This window comes from Cyprinus carpio, chromosome B13 (genome assembly GCF_018340385.1).
Source record: "Cyprinus carpio isolate SPL01 chromosome B13, ASM1834038v1, whole genome shotgun sequence".
Lineage (NCBI taxonomy): Eukaryota > Metazoa > Chordata > Actinopteri > Cypriniformes > Cyprinidae > Cyprinus > Cyprinus carpio.
Window position 1 is genome coordinate 31,321,991 of NC_056609.1, and position 25,000 is coordinate 31,346,990.

The 25,000-nt window shown below is 40.2% G+C and overlaps 1 protein-coding gene across 1 annotated transcript in view; it reads right to left on the reverse strand.

Moving 5' to 3' along the window:
• LOC109106614 (serum response factor-like) overlaps nt 1-23,498 on the reverse strand; it is a 29,598-nt gene extending 6,100 nt beyond the window's left edge. Inside the window, exons 1-3 of the mRNA XM_042736147.1 lie at nt 22,646-23,498; nt 18,231-18,496; nt 6,134-6,355 (exon numbers count right to left, since the gene is read on the reverse strand). Of these exons, the coding sequence (XP_042592081.1) occupies nt 6,134-6,355; nt 18,231-18,496; nt 22,646-23,150 (993 nt within the window). The 5' untranslated portion in view covers nt 23,151-23,498. The remainder of the gene's footprint in view (nt 1-6,133; nt 6,356-18,230; nt 18,497-22,645) is intronic.
• Between the last annotated feature and the right edge of the window lie 1,502 nt (nt 23,499-25,000).

Sequence of the window (25,000 nt, forward strand, 5' to 3'; positions counted from 1 at the left end):
AACCACACACTCTCTCTTTCCAACAAACACACACACAACTCTCTTAACCACACCACACCAAGTACACACCAGCACGCCCCAACAAACACCTCTCTCCACACAAAACAAGCAATTTGACAAAATGTCAAAAAAAAAAGAAAAAATAAAAAAATAAAAAAAGTAAAAAACACACAACAATGAAACTAAAATCAGACAAAATGTCAATACACTCTAAAGCCGCGCTGCTCTGAGAGAAGAAATGTGTCCAACTGAGAGTGAAACAAACGTGCAGAACAAACAACAAAAGTGTACCTGCGGAGGCCGCGCGGCTCTGAGGAAATCTGTGACCGCTGGCGATGGTACCTGATGCAGCTGGAAAAAACCATCTGGACACACCTGGATGCTCTTGGAAACAAACTGCGGCATCGCTCCGCCATTGACCACAAAAAACACAACACCCACACACACGCTCAGCTACTGCACTTCCTGTGACAACCAGCCATCCTCAGCTTATTAAACACACCAACATCAGCGAAAACACCATAATTACACCAAACACAAACCCAGCAACACCCAGATTATCATTAACACACAAAACACTGACCATCAGCAGAGACCCAGCCATCCTCAGCTTATTATTCACACTCACATCTGTGGATCAAACCTAGAGTACCGCATTAAACATTCACGAATACAGCAGCGCTTCCATCTCGTGCGCTCAAAACCTGCACCACTGTCTCACCATAAAACACATTTTTACTCAAGTAAATAACATATATAATTACAAACTAGTTTTTTTTCCACAGCACAGTTTCCCAAAAAAACAAACATCTTTTTCCAAACAACTAGTTGACTTGATGTACAAAAATAACTCAATTCAAATGAAAACAGAAAACATAAAAATAAAAAAACACCAAATAAAAAAAACAAAAACAAAAAAAAAAAACAAAAAACAAAATGAAAACAGAAAATATAAAAATATAACATTTCCAAATATCACAACAAAACTAAACACATTTCCAACCCCTCACAAAAAGAGCTGTATAACCAGTATCTCAATTATAGTAAAGAAAATAACGGGTTTACCACAAAAACACGACAAACATGGTTTTGCATCAGAAACAGCAGTTACTATTATATATTGTTATTACCCGTTAAAAATTTTTAGTAAAAATGTTGTTTTATGTCATTTTTAGTAAACACCCCCAATAAAATGTATATATAGACTTTATAGGAATTGTTTTCAACAACTTAAAAAAAACCCAACACAAAAAGTAGTTTTTTGTTGTGCATCAGGAATTTTATTATATCATAGCACAATGCACCACCCAAACTTACCCAAAAAAACAACACTTTTGCATATCATTGAAATTTAAGCAAAAAGAAAAAACTTACATGAAAATATGATAACTGAAAAAAAATATAATTAAAATAAAATGCTAGAAATGTGAGGTCACACAAACCCCTGATGTGTGGCTATGATAACTGGAGGAAATACTGGGAGGACACATGAGGTAAAAACAGGTGCAGACCAAACACTGACTGATAACCCCCCGACGACTAAGAAGCGACGCACGATGACCCAGAGACGAAACAAGACCAAACACACCCTGCTGACACTGAGACGACTGACACACGATCACGAAGATAACCCATACTACACGGGCACGATGACGCAGTGATGCCATGACCGAATAGGAACATCGCCATAGTCCCAAACAAGAAGCAAAACGGAGAGCCTGGACACCACACACAGCAACAAACAGAGCAACCTGGGGTCAAAACATTATGCAGCATTAATGCAGGTTAAACCCCTTTTATAGAGAGACACAAACCATGATTCATTCAACACCCTTAACATTTCTTCACATTACCACATCACCAGTTTATTCGCTATACAAACAATAAAATGGTAATAAAAGATGAGAAAAACTCAGAATAACAAAAAAATCTTGATGATGTAAAGGATAAACTTGGATAGAAAATTATGTAATGAATTCGGTTGTTGACATACTGACAGCTGTTAGATTTTAAGAACACCAATTAGAATAAAAACATCAAAACAAGCCCCAACTAATTACAAGCCAATGCTGTCAAACCCCAAAATCACAATAAAAAAAATATCAAAAAAGTGCCGTGTTTTTGTTTTCATCAAGGATGCATTAAATTGACCAAAAGCGATGGTAAAAATATTTATAATGTTACAAAAAAGGATGCATTAAATTGACCAAAAGCGATGGTAAAAATATTTATAATGTTACAAAATAAACACCGAAACAAAATACAACCTGTTCTTTTGAACTTTCTACAAAAACAAAAATCCTGAAAACAACAAATGTATCACAAATGTTCCACAAAACACCTTGTGCAGCACAAAAAAAATCCACACATTGATAAAATCCAGAAACACAACTTGAGCAGCAAATCATCATATTAGAATGATTTCTGAAGATCATGTGACACCTGAAGACTGGAGTTACTGTGCTGAAATACAGGCTAACAGCATCACAGGAATAAATTACACATTTAACCAGAGAAAAACACACAGAAAAAAAACTGTTTTACAAAATAATAAATATTTCCCATTTTTACACCATCCATTGAAAAAAAAAAATTAATAACAGCCTCTGGTGTGTGTGTGTAGACATTGATTCTAAAAGTCCTGGAGTTGTATGCAGTGTGATGGCAGTGATGGAGCACTGGTTGTGTGTGTGTGTGTGTGTGTGTGTGTGTGTGTGTGTGTGTGTGTGCAGCTGTCAGGGTTACGCTGCAGATTGTGTGGCAGCTGCTGTGTGCAGCACTGTGGCAGCTTGCTGTGCTGAGAACAAAAACAAAAAACAGCCTGCACGAACAAACACCCAGGAAACACAGTCACACAGCGAGCGGCAGCTCCACCACAGCAGCCAGAAATAACTGAACGAACAAATAACACAAATACCCCACACGGCGCATCTGTACAACCACTCAACTCAACCTGATCACGGCTCACCTGTGCTCGCTCTCATCATCACGTGACTAAAAGCCCTAATCAATACTCACCACAACCACAACAAAAAAGCACCAGAGACTACCCCAGATTCACCATAAACAATACCTATCCCAACGAACACTTCACACACGCACACTCACACACACACACACACTCACACATACTGAGGTCCAAACACGAAACACGCAACCACACACGCACCCTCACACAAAACACACACACACAAACACCCAAAACACACCGCACCACACACACACACCCACACACACACAACACACACCCACACCCACACACAAACCACACACAAACACCCCCACACCACACACAAACAAACACACACTCACCACACAACACCACACACACACAACACAAACACACACACACCAACCAGACAACAAAACACCACACCACACACACACAACCACACACAACAACACCAAACCCACTCACTACCCCACAAACCACACACAACAACACCTAACACACACACCAGACAACACAAACACACAAGAAACACACACACACACCCACACCACACAATCACTCACACACACACCACTCATCAAACCCACCACCCAATCACATCACACACACACACACAACACCCACACACACACACACACTCACACACACACACACACACACACGTCACCACACACACTCCCACACACACACCACACACACGCACCACCACACACACACACACACACACAACTCACTCACACACACACGTCACTCAACTCAAACACACACACACACACAAACACACACACACACACACACCACCCACGCACACACACACCACCACAGACACACACACACACACACCACACACACACTCAAACACACATGCACACACACACACACAGACACACACCACCACACACACACAGACACACCACCACAACACACACACACAGGGACACACCCCACACAGACACCACACACTTCAAAACACACCATGCACACCACACACACAGACACACACACGCGCACACACCACCCACACACCACACACACCACACACAGGACACACACACACACACACACACACACCAACACACCCTCACACAACAGACACACCACCACACGCACGCACACACACACAGGACACACACACACCTCAAAACACACAAACCACACACACACACAGACACACACACACACACACACACACACGCACGCACTCACTCAAACACACATGCACACTCACTCACTCACACACACACACACACGCAGACGCACACTCACTCAAACACACACACACACACACACACACACACACACACACACACACAGCACACCACACACAACACACACACACACACACACACACCACGCAGACGCCCACTCACTCAAAACACACACACACACCTCAAACTCACAACACACACACACACACACACACACACACACACGCAGACGCACACTCACTCAAACACACACACACACACACACTCACTCAAACTCACACACTCACTCAAACACACAAACACACACACACGCAGACGCACACTCACTCAAACACACACACACACACACAAACACACACACACACACACACACACTCACTCACTCAAACACACACACACAACACACACACACACACACACACACACTCACTCAAACACACACACACTCACTCAGACACATACATACACACACACACACACACACACACACTCACTCAAACACACACACACACACACACACGAGGATAATGTTATATCAGTAAGTGCTCGTCTCTTGAAGAGCAGCATCAGTCTCAGATTAAACTGTGTGATGATCCGTTAATTCAACATCCTCTAACTTAACCTGACCTAACCATTCAAAATAAGACAGAACTAGCATTAAAATAAGATTATTTTCTTATTTTAATTCACACAACTTTTTGTCTTTGAAGAACCACAGGAAAACTGGGAAATATGAGGATTATAAAAGTGTGGTTTTATGGAATCTGAAGTTATGCTGAGGTCTAAAATACTTTGTAAACATTTTATATATAAACAAATGTATATTTTATCAAAATTATGACTAAACTTAATAAAAAATGAAAATTCATCAAATCTAAAAGCACCGTGGATATTTTGACAGCGAATAAACAGAAAATTCATCAAATCTAAAAGCACCGTGGATATTTTGACAGCGAATAAACATTTTGCCAAAAAACCTTATAACTAAAAATACAATAAGAATAAAACATTTTAAAATATGCTTATAATAAAACATTATAAAATAAATCATAAAATTAAATCAAAAACAATAAAAAACAAATTAACTGAAAAAAACATAAAATATACACAAATATTAAACATCAGATTAATAATAAAGATAACATCTATTTGATAATCAGCTTCGAGGTGTATGTATCCGTGAGCTCCTGACCCCACACAGAGAGAGAGAGAGCTTCTGGAGTCTCCACAGAGCTTCAGCATCAGATTAATTCATTCTGGCTGAATCGAACGGCAGTCTTTAGTCTCATTAATCTATTATTTGTTCCAGAGCAAATAGCTTTGGCTGAGGACAAAATCTCATCACGTTATATTTTATGCAACTTCAGTGTTTTATATCAGAGCGCTGCCTTTGTACTTCTGACTGAATTGCCTAGACACTTTTATGATGGCTGTTGTTGTTTATTAAACATTATTATTCAATAAACAATATTTTATATACATAATACTTAGTATAGAGAAAGGATGTGTGTGTTTGTGATGGCTTTTACATGTCAGCAGTAAATCTTACTTTATTTACAGTAAAATACCAAAGCACAGTTTTGAACAACCGACACTTTTGTTATAAACACTCCCTGTTACAAGAACTTAATAAGAACAAATGTTTACTTGCGAATGCACCATAAATCATATCGCACTATTTCTTTCTTACCCTATTATACCTCTTTTGCACAATATCTTCATGTACAGTTACTGTGTACAGTTGTAGAGTCCGTCTTATATTGTGTGTATGCGCAGTCAATTATTTATAATACACTAAAGTTAGATTACCGCTTTCAGCTAGTTTCTTCCGTCTAGTGTTGTATGTTTATATTAATGTTTAAGTATGCAGCACCGTGTCCCTGCGAGACACACACATTCAGCGGCTCGACTTGACTAATAAAACAGAAAACTCATTTATTACAGCAAATGAATCAGAGGAAAGCAATCAGACATGGGACGGATCTATACAGCTGTGAACAGCAGATGACCCCTGACCCCTGACCCCACACACACCTGCCATGAAGGTGAACCCCGCGGGCAGCTGCATGACTCCTGCTGTGGCTCCGCTGCTCTTGGCTCCGTTGCCGGCGGGGGGCAGGTAGCTGGTGATGGGGAAGGACGGGCTGCTGGAGGAGCTGGGGACGGTGCTGCTGCCCGCTGGCTTCAGAGCGTCCTGTGAAGAAGACCACCATCATCATCATCATCATCATCAACATCAACATCATCATCATCATCATCATCATCAACACTGCAGCACAGCTAACGAACACAAACCATCGCATGACCTGACAGACCTGACTCCAATCTGCTGGACGCAACTATACGTGAAGATATTATTAACATCATGATTTTCTGGAACTATGTAAAACCATACACACCTCATTTTTCTTTTTCATGCATTTTAATAAATTAATAAGTATCCATGGAATAATGTTCAGTCAAATGTTGAAATAAACCCCTTCGGGATGATAAAAGCAGTGTTATTTTATAATTATTTACATGCTATTATAGAATTAATGTATTGAACTGATTTTCAATTTGACTAAATTTTAGTTTTAGTAATTTAGTTATATGATTTTGTCAGTAAGTTTATTAACATTTAATTTATTTATAATTAGCATTTATTTATTTTCAGTTATTGTAGTTTTAGCAATTCAACATTTTATTTCACTTTAAAATATTTCTAAGTTTTGTTTGAGTTAAGTTTAGATTTAACGTTTTAATCTAATATTTATATTTTATTCTTTTTAATTAATGAAAATGATTTTTAATAGTTTTAGTTCATATAACAATAACAACACTGCATGACTAAATAAACCGCTGCAGGATGAGCCAAACAGTGCTATTTTATACTATTACAGTATTTATTAATATTTTGACTTTTTTATAAAAAAGTTAAAATATTAAAAAAAAGTTTTATATATTAAATTTTTTAGTTTTATGTGATTTTGTTATTTTTATTAGTCTATAATTAGCTTTATTTTATTTGATTTTTACTTTTAGTTTAAAATATTTATACATTTATAAGTTTTTCATCTAATATTTATTTAAATTTTTCAAAAAATTTCAATTAAAAAAAAATATATATATTTGTAATAGTTTTGGTTCATAAGAGCCGGCTGGAGTGTATTTGCTCATAATGAGCCGCTGACTGAACATTATTCTTCACATATCTAGACTGCAGTTATAAAACAGGCCGGATCTTCAGAACTAGTTTTACAGTAAATCCTGCAGTTCAGATAAAGTTCAGTGCACTCATCTTTTATTGTGACTGTTACTATGACAACTGCTCTCAAAAGCAACAGAGCCTCCACACGTACTGTACACACATCTGATCTCGAGCTGCACACACACACACACACACACACACACACACACACACACACACACACACACATCATCTGCATCACTCTGGTAGAGTTGCATTTCTGTTTTCATCTCAATACAGTGTCAGTTATTAGATTTTACACTACATTCTGTGTGTGTGTGTGTGTGTGTGTGTGAGAGAGTGTGTGTGTGTTATGAGGGCCCTTGAGGAGGAAATACATGCATGCACACACACACACACACCTCTCCTGCAGTGTGTCGAGTGGCTCTCTCACTCTGAAACTTCAAGTGTCTAGATCTGAAAAGAGACACAAATGTAGGAATTCGCTAATCAAGTAACTCTGATCATGTGACAGGAAGTGACACGGCTGTAGAATCACATCTTAATGACAAGAGCACTGTGAGGAACACAGATTAGATCTCTGTAGGACACGAGAACGAGCAAAAAACCACTTCAGACACACCCAACGTGAAGATGAGGGTCACACGGAACAGCGGATCTGAAACATTCAAACATTTGAGATCGCTGACACTTCTGAACTTGAGTCAGTTTTGCTTACCAAGGCTGCATTTATCTGATCAAAAATACAGGAAAAACAGTCAAATATTATTCTTATTTAAACAGCTGTTTATTTCTGTGATGTGCAGCTGTATTTTCAGCATCATTACTCCAGTCTTCAGTGTCACATGATCTTCAGAAATCATTCTAATATGATGATTTGCTGCTCAAGAAACATTTCTGATTATTATCAATGTTGAAAACAGTTGTGTTGCATGATATTTTTGTGGAAACCGTGATGCAGTTTATTTTTCAGGATCCACAGATGAATAGAAAGTTCAAAAGAACAGCATTTATTTGAAATATTAATCTTTTCTAACATTAAAAATCTCTTTACGGTCACTTTTGATCAATTTAATGCACTTGTTACTTTCTTTAAAAAACAAAAAACCCTTCTGAACAGTGTTCAGACATACAGACATACACTCCGTCATTTACAGCCATAAACATCTGAAGCTGAAATCAAAAGTTGAAGGTATGGATCTGCAGCTCAATTTAACGGGTTTCTTCTGTCAGAGGAAAAACCACAGCGAGAAACATGCTCCCAGACCAGAACCCCAGGCGGATGAAACCTCGTGAGGTGCTGTGTGTGAACGAGCGAGGACTCCAGAGGGTATATAAGAGACTAAAACAGAAAGCAAACAGTAGAACGGACAGCGTTCAGTATCTACTGTATTAAAGCACACGCATCCAGCTGCTGAAATGCATCCAATTCATTGTAATTATTTAATGTTCTCTGACCTTCATCCGTCATTACTGACACTCACAGCACCGTCAAGCTCTGTTATGTTATTTACCTGCACATATATCTGTACAGTACAGCATTATTCATGTATTCAGTGCTGCTTTTATTTCTGAAAATGTGCTGGTTATAGTCGTCATCAGGTATGTGCAGATAATTAATAACGGTGTCCTCGTTACAGCCATTATTCTCAATCCATTCCAAACCATGCAACCCAAAGCTTCTCAAAAACAACAGTCATAACACACAAAAACAAAAACCAAACACAACATGAACATGAAATCATTCATTCTGAGTTTCACAAACATCCATACATGAGACACAACGTGATTTTACGAACAGTCATAACACACACACACACACACACACACACACACAGACACACACACACACACACATAGACAGACACACACCACTCACACACACACAGACAAAGACACACACACACACACACACACACACACACCACACACACACACAGACAGACAGACAGACAGGACCAGACAGACACACACACACACACACACAACACACAGGACACATACACACATAGCACAGACACAGGACATCACCATAGACAGACACACACCACTCACACACCACACCACACACACCCACACACACACACCACACACAGACACACAGATAGACAAAAACACAGCCACAGACACACACACACACACCACACACACACCTCACAACACACACATACACAATAGACGACACAGACAACACACACCAGACAGACACACAGATAGAACACAGACACAGACAGACAGACACCGACACACCACAACACACAACACACACAGACCACATACACAGACACACACACACACCACACCACATACACCGACATAGACCACACTTACACACACAGCAGAACACAGACAGACAGACACACACAGACACAGACACAGACCAACACACCACATAGACAGACACAGGACACAAGAACACACACACACACACACACACACACACACACACACATAGACAGGACCACAGACACACAGAACCAAGACACAGACACACCACACACACACACACACATAGACACAGACCACCACACACACATAGACACAGACAGACACTTTAGACAGGGACACCGACACACCACACACACAGACACATACACACACTAGACAGACACACACACACTACAGACACACCTACACACACACAACACCACATATGACACACAGACACCACACACACACACATACACACACAGACAAAAACAAGACACACACACACACACACAACAAAGAACACACATCACATATACACACACAAGACAGACACAGAACAACACACAGACAGGTTTGCATTTGGGAACACATACACACACACACACACACACACAGGAACACACACACACACACACACACATACACAGACACACACAGACACAAACACACGCAGAACATACACACATAGACAGACACATACACATACACACATAGACACAGACACACACAGACACACACACACACATAGACACAGACACACACAGACACAGACACACACAGACACACACACACACACACACACAACACACACACACAGAACACATAGGCCAGACACACACACAAGAACACACAGACACCACACACACACAGACACACACACACAACACACACACACACACACAAAGACCACATTACACATACACACATAGACAGACACAAACACACACACACACACACACACCAGACACAGACACAACACACACACACACACACACACACACAGACAAATACACATACACAACACTACACAAATAGACAGACCATCACACACAGACACACAATACACACACACACATTTGGACACAGACACACAACACACACACACAACACACACAACACACATACACACACACACACACACACAGGAAACAACACAACACACACACACACACATACACACATAAACACAGACACATACACAGACACAGACACACAACACACCACACACACACACAGACACAACACACACACAGACACACACAGACACACACACACACAACACACACACAGACCACACAGACACACACCACACAAAGAAGCCACACACAAAACACAGACAAAACACATACAACACACACACAGAACAGACACAGAAACAAAAACATGACACACACACACCACACACACACCACACACCACCAACACACAGGACAAACAGACACAGACACACACCACACACACACACACACAACACACAAAACACACACATACACACATAGACAGACAGACACACGACACACACACACACCCACAAACCACAGACACACACACACACAGCACACACACAGACCACACATAGCCACACACAGACACACCAACACACACACAGACACACCACACACACACACAAGACAACCACACACACACATACACACATCATACACACAAAACCACAGACACACACACACAACACACACACAACAAACACACACACAGACACAAAAAAAAAAAAAAAAAAAAAACAGACACAGACACACACACAGATAGACACAGACACACATAGACACAGACACACAGGCACACACAACGCACACACACACACAACACACACGGACCACACACAACACAAGAAGACACAGAAAACAGACACAACAAGACAGCACACACACAAGACACAAACACACAACACACACACACACACACACAGACACATTACCACACACACACAGAAACACACAGACACACACCCACACACACAAACACATAACACATAGACAGCACACAGACACCAGGACACACACAACACAACCACAAAGGACACACATACACATAACACACATACACACACACACACAGACACACACAGCACAACAGACACACCACACACACACACGACACACACAAGACACCAGACACAGATAGTGCACAGCACACACCAACCGGACACAAACAACAGACACAGACACAGACACACACACCACACACACAAACACACACAGACACACACACACCACACACTCACAGACACAACAGACACACACACAACACCACACACAGACACACAAAGAACACAGACAACACAACACAGACACACACACACACACACACAGGAACACAAACACCCACACACCCACACACACACACACCACACACACACACACACACACACCACACACACACACACACACACACACAAACACACAACACACACACACCAACACACAACAGACACACAGACACACACAGACACACCCACACACACACACACACAGACCCACAGACACACACCAACACACACACACACACACACACACACACCACACACATACACACATAGACACATAGACAAGACACACACAGACACAATCACACACACACAACAACACAGACAGACACAATACACACACACAGACACAGACACACACAACACACACAACAACACACAGGACACACAGACACAAACACACACACACAGACACACAGACACACACCACAGACACAGACACACACACACACACACACCACACAGACAAACAGATAGACACACCAGACACAGACACACACACACACACACACACACAAAGACACACATACACATACACACATAGACAGACACATACACATACACACACACACATAGACACAGACACACACAGACACACACAGACACACACACACAGACACACACACACACACACACACAGACACATACACATAGACACAGACACACACATAGACACACAGACACACATACACACACACCAGACACACATAGACAGACACAGACACACAACACACACACACACACACACACACACACACACACACAATACAAACAAACAATTGAAAATATAAAAGTAAAAGCTAATTCAAAATAATAATGAAAACCTAAATACCAACATAAATAATACAAGTATATAAATATACATATTTGTGTTATTTTAGTATTGTTTAAGTGTGTGCGTGTGTGTGCGTGTGTGTGTAAGTGACAATGTCAGAACACTGGGTTTGAGTGTGTGTGTGAACAACAGCTGAAGATACAGACAGCTGTCAGGAAACATGAGAGTGTTTAACCCTTCACACGCCACAGCCATTATACTTTACACACACACACACTCACAAACACACACACACACACTTAAACACATTCACACACTCACACACACACACACACACACACACACACACAAACACACACAAATAAACACACTCACTCACTCACACACACACACTAGGGATGGGAAGATTCACGAATTCTCTCGGTGCATCGGCATAAAAAGTTTACGATGCGATGCATCGGTTTAAAAAGTGTGCATTAGATACAATTTGACATTTGTATTGCAATGCATCATTTCTAAAATATCAGTTAATGTTAATAATGCAGTGAGATGTTTGTGCTGCACACAGAGATGTGATCTGATCATCATCAGTCTGTCTGGAGTCACATGAAGAAACAGAACAAACTGAGACAGACTCAATCCAGAAGAACTGTGTCTCTCTTCAAGAAACCTTCCTGCGAAGCTCCTGAGAAACTCTGCTCAAGTGCACCGAGGACAAAACCTGCACTTCACGTTTTTACACAAGTGCCTCAAACTGTTAACAGCTCAGGAGCTTTGCAGGAAGGTTTCTTGAAGCGTCTCGGAGACACAGTTCTTCTGGATTGAGTCTGACTCAGTGTGTGTGTGTGTGTGTGTGTGTGTGTGTGTGTGTTGTGCTCTGTGCTCTCGCTCTAATCTCAGTTTCTCTGTCTCTCTGTCAGCCGTGTGGAATTCACAGCTCCATTTGGGACGCCTAAAAAAGGCAAGGCAGCCCAAGTTAGAGAGGTGCAGCCAATCACAGCTGCTCGGCCCTCCCTCCACTGACGCATCGCTCAACACACACCTCCAGCACACGCGTGTAACCCTTCCGTCAGAGAAGAAGAGTGTGCAGATAACCTCAGAGCAAACACACACATTCACACTGATGCAGCGACGCAGGCTTTTCTCTGAAGAGCCTCACACTGCACTGAAGGTAAACATCGAACCTATGGCACGCTTTAGTAAATACACAACATGTGTTTATATTGCATTGTCCCGCTGCTTAGAATGAACACACCGTGTCTGATTCATTCACAAATGACTCTTTTGAATCAATCAATACTAAAATCAAACTCAAACTGTTCGAATCGCTCTGACTGAATCAGTCCGAGCAGCTCTGGACTCCATCACTGAGTGTCTTCAGTCCAAACGAATCTTTAGGAATCAGTGATTCGTGTCGGTCCGTCTCTCACGCTGAGGATCTGTTGAATCACACAGACGCTCAGTTCGGCGGCGGCGTCTGATAAAGCTGCATATCTCAGTAAATTAACTTCCCATTATCTGAGTGACACTCTCTCGACACACCAGCAGCGCTTCAGAACGAGAACGAGAGCGCAGGCCGCAAGAGATCTGACAACAACTCTCCAGATAACTGTCTGCTTGTGATAGTAAATAAATGTTACTGTATCTAGTGGAGTTTATTTCTAATCTGAAAACTGTCAATTTTATAAATGCATAATCAGAAGTGATTCACCAGCCGGACACAAACAACAAACTAGGGCTGCAAGAAAAAAAAAATATAAAATGCAATTTAAAACAAAAGAATTCAGGTTAAAATCCTCTCCTCTGTAAGCCCCGTCATGCAGCACTACCAGGTCTATACAGCTCATGCTCATAATGCTTCTCCGTTTTTAAGGATGTTGTTTATCACACTAAATAAAACCAGGAGAAAGCACAGACTGGGAAGATGTTTTCTGGCTGTCACGCTGATGAATGAGTCGAGGGATCGCATTTAGAGATGTTTTACATCGTAGGCAGACTAATTAGACTTTATTCTGTGTGTAATCACAATGCAAAACACTTCTGGAAACTGCAGACTTGCTGGTGAAACACACACACACACACACACACACACACACACACACACACACACACACACACACACACACACACACACACACACACACACAGGGTGGTTGATTATGTGTGTGTGTGTGTGGGAGATGTGGCTGGGTTTCAGGAGACGGATGGAGGTCTAGCACCGTAACGCTGGAATGCACTGCCAACGCCAAGCTACAGCGACTCTTTCTGACACACATCAGCGCAGAGAGAGTAACGGCTCGGGGTTCAGGCCATGTGTTCAGACTCTAATGAGCAAACACACCACACCGGCTCAAACACGGACATTTACAGCACACAGCCATAAATGATGCTCAGATAAGGGTTTTCTCTTGTTTCAATGAACTAACAAAGTTAAAAATGTTAACTCTGTAGGTCCTTTCTCTGTAAAATAATGAGTGTTTCCAGACAGGTTTCCCTCTTCTCCTATTGGTCAGTAAACAAAGTCCCGCCCCAAACTCAGACATTATACTCTTCTGGAGACAAATCACAGACTGAAAAAAATCCCACTTCATATATCTAATAACCCTTAAAACAAGAGCCGAGGCAGTGTGTTTAACAAGTTAAATTCAAACTAAGTACATTTGGTTTAAAAAAAAAAAAATCTACATTTAAACTGAAAAACAAGTAAACCAAGACTAAATAAAGCTTATTAGAAGTCACTTTTGCAATGAATGTCTTACTGTATTATCTCTGAATTAATGCAATATTCCACATTTGAGGATAATCACATTATCATCAAAAAATCATGAGATTATAATAGTTGTGTATAATAATTAATAAGACCACCACTGCAGTATTATATTAGCTTCATATCTTCATTGCAAATGATTTTTTCCAAACAAGTATTTTTGCTTTTTTTCAGTAACACATCTAAACATAGGCTACTTAAATCAATTATTGATTATCCATATAAAGTCTTGTTTTCTAAAAAAAAAAAAAAAAAAAAAAAGAAAAAAAAAAAAGATGTTTATGCTTAAAACAATATTTGCTAAATATTTGCAAATGGGCTCAAAAAAAATACAATTAAAAAAAATATATATTTTTCCTTTTATTTAAGCTTCTTTTTCTGACTCCGTTGGTAAATGTTTTTCTTATTTTAAGCAAAAACTCACTTCATTTAGATTTTCTTTTTTTTCTTCTTTTTTTTTTTAGAAAACAAGACATAATATCAAGTAAATAAATACATCTTGATTTCAGAATGTTAATTGCACTACCAGAAGTCAGAGATAAAGTGTGTAAGTCACAGATGCAGACAGGTAAAGGGGAAAAATCTCCACACAGAATTTCTTCTAAAGAACTGCTTTACATGCTCATTTGGAGTTACTTCAACCAGCCCCAGTTCTTTCAAGGATTCAAAGTATTATAACATGTTTCATCTGTCAACCAGACAGCTATAGAAATGTGTCTTAGGAAAAAGGCTCACATATACACAATACATTTACCTTACAAGTAACACGACTTTAGATATTACGTCTAGTTTGCAAGAATGTTTAGATATTGATTCTAGAAACAAGGCATACATACTAAGTGAGAAAGTGATGTTTTGGGGTGTAGGTGCCCTGAGATCAGGACTCGGCGAGCCCGAGCGCACAGACGCAGACAGCTGAGGGAATGTGAGCGCAGGCAAACACTCCTTATAAGGGCACGGAGGCAGAATCCTGCTTTTATCAATGAGAGGAGCGTGTGTGTGCTCCACTGAGCCGGAGCTTGATGAGCCTTCACACACTGAGAACCACACACGCCTTTCACAGAAACTTAAAGTTAACTCATATCACTATCACATGCTGTGCAATGTTAAGCAATTTGGTTAAATGATTTGCAGATTTTTTTTTTTTACTAAAAAAAAAAGGTTAAATAAGAATAAAAAAGCACTTTAGCAGCGAATGTCTAACTGTATACTCTTAATTAATAAAAAATAATAAATTATTACAAACATTAGCACCAATCATATTAAAATAATTATATCTACTGACAGTCCTAAATAAATAAATATATACATAAAATGTTATTTACACATGAATATTCTATATATATATATATCAGTGTTATTTTAGCATAGATGAGATATGACAATAGTTTTTATTAATAGTTTTTGAATTTCACTTATTCTTCTTTTGTTTGTTTTTATTTTGTTTTCTGATTTTATTTTCCTTTTTGGTAAAATGTTAGTAATTTTGTTGTGTGCATTTGTCATTCTCATTAGTTTATATGTCTGTATATTTCTGTCTATATTTATTTTCTTTGGGAAATAGCTGAAGTAAAATAAGTTTAAGCTTTTTAATATTTGCTTTCATCTGAGTTAACATTAATTTTGTTACAAGTACCAAAAAATGTTTTTTATTGTTTTAGTTTTAGCGTCAGTGAACTATAATAACCCTGCATACTGTATATTCATACATAATTATATCATACCAATCCCAATCACAGCTGAATAAACCTATTAAACTGCTCATATGTACAAATACTACACACACTTCAAAGCAGACAGATACCTTACAAATATATCATGAATATAAAAAAAAACACAGAAAACAAAAACACACACAAAACAGAGATCAATACTTCATCCAGCAACAAGTAAACATGAGCTGTCTGGTTTCCTCTGTTTCTGTGTTTGACTGGAGACACGCTGCAGCGGGACGTCTCTGAAGCGCTCGCTCATTTACAAGTGATTCATTTCTGACCGGATCACATCTCCAAGCTACAAACTGAAGGTCAGAACCACGAGTACGAGTAGGAGTGAAGATGTGAATCACTCTAGTAAACACGGTGAAGACGCAGACGGACCGTCAGATCAGAAGAACAAACATGAAATACATGAGCGCTTCAATATGGCAACAGTAACTCTTCAGCGTGTAGGTTTTGGACCGACTCGAGAGCCTTTGTGATTTACAGATTCATAAAACATGATGAAAGCGTACTAATACATTAACACTCTTCTGATATATTAAACATAAAACACTGAATACTGATATCTGAAATTATTTAAATCATAAAAATAAACTTTCGCCAGTAGGTGGCAGCAAGTCACTGTTAATGAGTGATTCATTGAGACTGAACCGAATCATTTAAACGAGTGATTCACTCAGGAACGAATCACCGTCATGTTGCTCAGAGACACAGAACAGTGCTGCGACTGTTTGAGATTATTTCTGTTGTTGAAATAGTGCAGAAACAGGAAATATGACGTATAAACTTAATAAAGTCTCTTAACTTCTTGTTTTTTGAACTGTTGCAAAAAATCAATATCACATTTGTAATCATGGTAATATTTTGGAGAAATATATGAAGTGGTATAAATATATACATGTTCTGCCCCCATATCTTATATCTGTGATGAATCTAAATGTATTTTGTGAAAGAAAGCACTAGTCTAGACTTCATGCGTGCGCTCTGTACGGGGGTTTTGTTTGGTTTTTGTGATAATACTCGATAATGTCAAATCACACATCGTTAAAACATCAATTATGATATTTCCGCAGATGATATATAATCACACAGCTCTCAATGGTGGAGAGCCGCAGACTCACCTTGGTTTCTCCCAGACTCTCGGACTCGGACACCTGGTAGGTGAGGTCCGTCTCCTCGAAGCCCGTGGCGCTCATGCGCTGGTCCGTGGACGGGTCGGAGCGCGGCGGGGAGTCCGGGGAGTTCAGGCAGGTTTGGATCAGAGCTTTGCCCGTCTCGCTGGTGATCATGGGCTGCAGCTTACGTGTGGCGAATGTGTAGACGTGCCCCGTCTCGCTGGCCACCAGCAGCAGCACCTGAGTTCCTGTGAGCGTGGAGAGCTCGTACGCTCACACACACACACACACACACACACACACACACATCAGAACGCAGAAATCACATCTAGAGTCAAATCAAATCAAAGGAATACTTCAAACAAAATGATGTGGATGAGTTTGTTTCTTCATCAGGTTTGTAGAAATGTAGCACTGCATCAGTGTCTCATCAATGGATGCTCTGCAGTGAATGGGTGCCGTCAGAATGAGAGTCCAAACAGATGATAAAAACATCACAATAATCCACAATAATCCACACCACTCCAGTCCATCAGTTCACATCTGGAGAGGACAGAAGATGAAACACATCCAGCATTAAGATGCTTTTAACTCAAATACATAGAGTCTATAATCCATAATAACACTTCCTCCAGTAAAAAAGTGTTCTGGTGTGAATCAGGAGAGAAATCTGCACAGATCAAGCAGCGTTTAAAAACAGCTCTAAACAAAATATGTGTCTGGATTTTGATGTGAGAGACAACAGCAGATGCACTTTTTCACTGGAGGAAGTGTTATTATGGATTATAGACTCTATGTATTTGAGTTAAAAGCGTCTTAATGCTGGATTTGTTTCATCTTTGTCTTCTCTTAACTGATGGACTGAATTTAGTTTGCATTACTGAAACATTATGTTCCTGTGTAATCACTATAAAGCTGGTATTTTATAAAGCGCTATAGAAATAAAGGTGACTCGACAGATTGTTTCAAAGCAGCTTCACACGAATAAAGAGGAAAATAACAGTGTTAAAGTTACAAAGTTCCAGAAATTGTTTATGCATTGAGCCTGAGACACACTGAACTGATAATGATGTCATATTTGATCCGTTAGCTGCTTTTCTGAAGCCTTTGAGAGTAGAACGAGAGGAACTCTGATCTGCTGAAGGACTGTGAAACAGCAGGGAGTTTAAATGCCCCTCGTTCTCTTCAGCTGTTGGATCAGGAATGAAATGATCTCCATCTGTTCTGAAGAACAAAGCATCATGTGCTCGACACACTCTGCCTAGAACCCAAACACCTTCAGTAATCACCAATGCCTTCCGAAGATTCAACTGCTTACACACAGCATCTTTCCTTGTCACACAGTTTCTGAAAGCTGACACTCACACAGAAGAAGAAGCCGTTATAAGACTGAAAAAAAAATAGTTATAGAAGTTTAAGTTTACTGTTATGAAAAATGCACAAAAACAGTTGTGTTCCAAATTTGAAGTTGATATCTCAAAAAAAAAAAAGCTTTAAAGTAACATTTTGTTTGGGCGCAGTACTAAACGTTTCCACTAGATGACTTTTGTTTCCCGTTCATTTAAGATAAAATGTCATGTTTTCTAATCATTTATAAACATTTAAAGAGTTTATACTTAAAACAAAAATAACTTGCTGATGGGATCAGAACAATAATCTTGATTCCGAGGGATTCAAAGGAACCATGATTGTTTTAAGTATAAACTCACTTCCTTTCAGATTAATTATTTGTACTGGAAAACAAGACGAAAATTCTGATTAAAAATGATTTAATTTATAGTGAAGTAAATACTACAGATTTCTACATAAAATAACTTAGTTAGCGCAGTACACATAGCAAGGTTTTTTTTTTTAATTATATAATAAATAAGAAGAAAACAGACTAGAAAATAGAAAAATAATAGAGAAAAATACAGATACACTACAAAAAAGATTTTAAAAACTAAATAATAAAAAAAGAAAAGACAGATACACTACAAAAAAATATGAAAAACTAAAGTTATATTTTTTTTAAGAAAACAAGCAGTTAGTAAATGAATAGAGTGCAAGTCTAAAAGTGACAAGTTTTTTTAAAGAATAGAATTAGAATAGAGTGCTAGAGTTAGAGGGTCAAATAAAGATGTTTGTACTGTTAGTAAACCACATGCTTTAATAGCATAATTCTTTTCTTTTTTTTCAGTGCTGTATTGTTTGAGTAAGGCTTACAAACCGTGACTGTGTGAGATTTACTTGAGTATTGCAGGGTTAACATAAAAATAATTAAGTAGAAATTACTCATCAAACTCTAACTGGCCATGTTGAACTGATTTATTTCCTTTGCTAATTTTACATACCTTAGTTAAGTAGATTTTACTTAATTCCACACTGTGTGCAAACACTTCAAAAGTCAATTAAATTGTACTTGTGTTTTCAGTGTGAGAAGCTCATTTTCTGCAGCGTGCAGGGCAGGTTTCACATCATGACCCCCAAACTATGACGGACTCATCATCAAGAGCCGTAAAGAGCAGCAGATGAGCTCCAGACTCTGACGGTCTCATCATCAGCTCTGCGTTTGCTCAGCCTTAGATTAACAAACCTGAATAAACACACATCACCCAACACAAAACCAGCCATATATTTTACCCAAAACCAGCCTTTTAACCAGGAGTTCACTGATGATTCGACATGATTAGATGATGTGAGGAGCCACTCTTCTGTTAAACGCACAGTAGTTATGTTAAAACGGACGAATATTAGCCGCTACTGATCATCACTGATGTGTGGAGCACTTCTAGAGCTCTCAGAGATAACAGAGCCCTGTGCGCTTCAGATAACGGCTGGAAAACTCTCATTCCTCCACTTTCTCAAACCGTAATGAATGGAAGAATTCCCTTTCCACAGGAAGACTATCAGCTCTCTCCTTCCAATCCATCATGAAGATCAGGAGGAGGACCCGAGAGAGACACCTGCTGCTGCTACTTCATCTTAAAGGAACAGCGCACCAAAGATCAGTCACAGATTTGTCTTCTCCAGATGTTCACTGATGGACTGGAGTGCTGTGGATTACTTGTGGATTATTGTGATGTTTTTATCAGCTGTTTGGACTCTCATTCTGACGGCACCCATTCACTGCAGAGCATCCATTGCTGAGACACTGATGCAGTGCTACATTTCTACAAACCTGATGAAGAAACACACTCATCCTGATCTTAATCACATTTTTTGAGTGAACTATTTCTTTAAAGTGGTAGTTTGCTCAAAAATTTAAATCTTGTTATCATTTTCTTGTTGTGGAACTCAGTAAGGAGATATTGAACGTAATGTTCATGCTGCTCTTTCACCATCAAAATCCATTTACAGTGAGTACCATAAAAGCACTTCTTCGTGATCTATATTCTGAAACTTGGTCCCCGAGTCATATCAAAAAGTGCTTTTTGGAGTTTGGCAGTCATGGTCACTATGAATACAAAAGAGCTGCGTAAAGATTTGTTTAAAATGGTCATTTTGTGCGTAGGAAAGACATAGAAGGTGAGCTAATAATCAGAGGATTTGTGTTGAACTATCGCTTTAAAGATTTCCAAACGGTGTATTTCCAGGCATCTTCTCAGTTGTGACGGTCTCTTCCAAACAAAGCAATTACACTCCGTTAGCTGAGAGTGTTTGTGCCGCACCAGAGCTGCGCGTCTGTAATAGAGAATGTCAGTTGCTCATTCTATTTAAAGCTCACAGCCTGTTGTGAGGGACTTCAGATCACCTACCGAAGGACGGGACACGAGACAGCACAGAGAGACTTCACGAGCCGAGGAACAAGACCCACGCAAACCCACTGCTCCTGACCTCACTGCCTCCAACAGAGCGCCATACAGCAAGAGACAGAGCTCTAAACCAGCGCGGAGCAGCTCAGAAGAGTGAGAAACAAGGGCCTGTGGGCCAAAAAGGGCCCATGATGACCTTTGATTTGGCCCACCATCCCAAAATTTTTTTTTAAAAAATAAAAAATTACAATAATTAATTTAAAAAAGGTAAAAATGCCTTTTAAGCATAGCTTTGTTCCTTTCTTCCATTTTTGTGTTACTTTTACATTTTACCAAAAAAAAAAAAAAAAAAAAAAAGTAAATTAGATTTTTTTTTTTAATTGTTCATCTATAATTTTTTATTTAATTTATAATTATTTTTTTAAATGTTAGAAATTTTATACATTTTAATATAACATAACTGAATGCAACATTTAATGTTGCACACTGCCTTCAGTCAAGTTTGATTTTTGGCTCTTTGCATTCAAAAGTCTTTGCTCCAGGAGAAACAACTGATGTTAATTTTGTGACCTACCTTCCTATTTATTTTATAACTTCTTATCCTATTCAGTTATGCAGTTCTCTAGCAGGATTCGAACCTACAAACTTTCAGTAACCAGCCATGACCTTTAACACCACTTTAGTGGCTGTTTGCTTGTTCTTCGTGATAGTTTCTCACCTTCTTCATGATGCCCGTCTTCCTCTTGCTGAAGGTCGTGTACCGTCGCAGTTTGTTGTCTATAAACTCCATCTTTATCTTCACTCTGCCGCGGGTCTTTTTGCCCGGTTTCGCTCCAGCCGCTCCAGCCGCGAGCGCCGCGGAGGGCAAGCCGGCCTCGGGTCCCACTATCGCGGCTTCCATCTCCGCTCTCTCCCGCTTGACGCCGCCTCCCCTCCGGCTGTCCCCGACTGACCCCATGAGCTCGTCCTCGTCTCCGGAGTCAGAGTCCGCGTCGGAGCCGCTGCACAGGTGCGGGGGTCCCTCTTTATCCGGCTCGAACCTCCCTGGGATCCCGAGCCCCACCGGCCCCAGCCCCCGAGCGAACCCCGCGCGGACCCCGGCTCCCATCACCACCGCGCCGTGGCCTGCGCTCTTCCCCGCAGCTGATCCGCTTCCACTCAGAGCCGCGGCGCTGTGGCTGGATAACATCATAGAAACCGGAGAGAACGATCCGTATGGCGGCGGAGCCCTGGAGCGACAGTCAGTGAGAGAGCGAGTTCCGAAGCGGCGCTCATACACCAGCAGAGTTCGCGAGAAACTTTGAGAAGTGATGCTGACCCTGAGCGCCTCCAGCCGGCTTCACCTTCTCCTGGAGCTCCAAGAAAGACGCGCTTTCTCTAAAAGGAAAACCGCACGAGCGCTTCCTTGATCCCTCCGCCGCGTCATATAGTGCGCCACGAACGCGTCAAATCATCGCTCTTCTCTATTAACACGCCGCGAACGCCTCAACTCCGCGTCCCGCCGCTGACAGCTGTCAATCACCGCGTTTATGTGACGCTTCGCAAAGCCAGCGCGGAGGGATCTATACACGGCCGATCTACTTTCCTCCATATAAAGAGATAGGCTGTTTCCTTTTTTGGAGTTCTCGCTCCTTATATGGCGAGTCACAGTCGAGTCCAGCGATTGGCTCGCGCGGGGACGGCCTGCAGCACGGTTGGCTAAAGCGACATCTCATCTGCATAAATACCAAAACGGTTGCGCTCACTTCACACGTCACACTAGAGGGAGGAGCTTCGCGTATTAATAGATGCGGGATATTAACAACAACAATAGTAAGGTTATTAACGTGATTTATGTAAGTGTGCTAAGGACTATGAAAAATACATGATTAAAACTGCATTACTAAGCTTTCATTATTTTATTGGTATTAATATAAATATTAATAAAACCACATACTCAAAGAAACACAAATAAACAAACCAAAAAATCATTCCATTCCACTGCAACAAGCATTTGTGTAATTCCTTGGTACTACCACACAAATGTAGTTCCCATAGAAACGGTTATGAAAGCCTCAGAGCTGAACATTCTGTTAAAAAACTTGAATCAAACGCTTCATATTCTATCATTCTTCATCCACAGGAATGTTCTAGAAGGACAGAATCAAGAGTGTTTTGTGTTCAGTCGTGACACACATCAGAGCTTCTCTGTGCTGGTTTTTCAGAGGCCACGGATCTCGAGAACCTCCGTTCACTCAGACTGAAATGACTTTAATAAAGAGTTGTTTACTGAACTGAAGTGCTACTAAAACCACCGGAGAGGCTCTGGAAGAGCGAGAATCAACTGTTTTCATGTTTAGGTTGCACACAAATCAACAAGAACACAACATTTGCATGTAACCAAGACTCAGAACAACAAATACTTTTATGAAAATAGGAGGCAAGCATGAAGAAAAAGAAGCATTTGAGAGAGATCATAATCGGTATGAGGAGCATCATGAGTGACACAGATGCACCTGAGCTCCTCTCTGATGACGGACATCATTTGCATGGCAAAAGAAGCTCCACACACGCACATACACACACACACACACACACACACACACACACACACACACACACACACACTCATGACTCAGGCACATCAGCAGGGAAAAGTGTCCAACAGATGCAGGCCATTCATGGTGCACCTGACGGACAGCAGAGCCAGTATGAAGCTGTTCAGTGTAAAGAACAGAGAATGGAAATGCATTCACACAGCAGCCAAACTACACCAAAACATCTCAAACCAAAAGTGATTGTAGTTAGCTGTGAAATCTGTCAAGTAAAGCAAGTCATCCGAACTGTGTCCTCTACTGGAAAAGTCTTTGTTGGAATGGTTGGGGTTTTGTCTCTCACACACAGCGCCATCTGCTGGCCTTTACATGCAGAGATCTGAACACAAACTTAAAGGAATAGTTCAGCCAAAACTGTAAATGTGCTCACCCTCAGTTCATCAGAGATCAGGATGAGTGTGTTTCTTCATGAGGTTTGTAGAAATGTAGCACTGCATCAGTGTCTCAG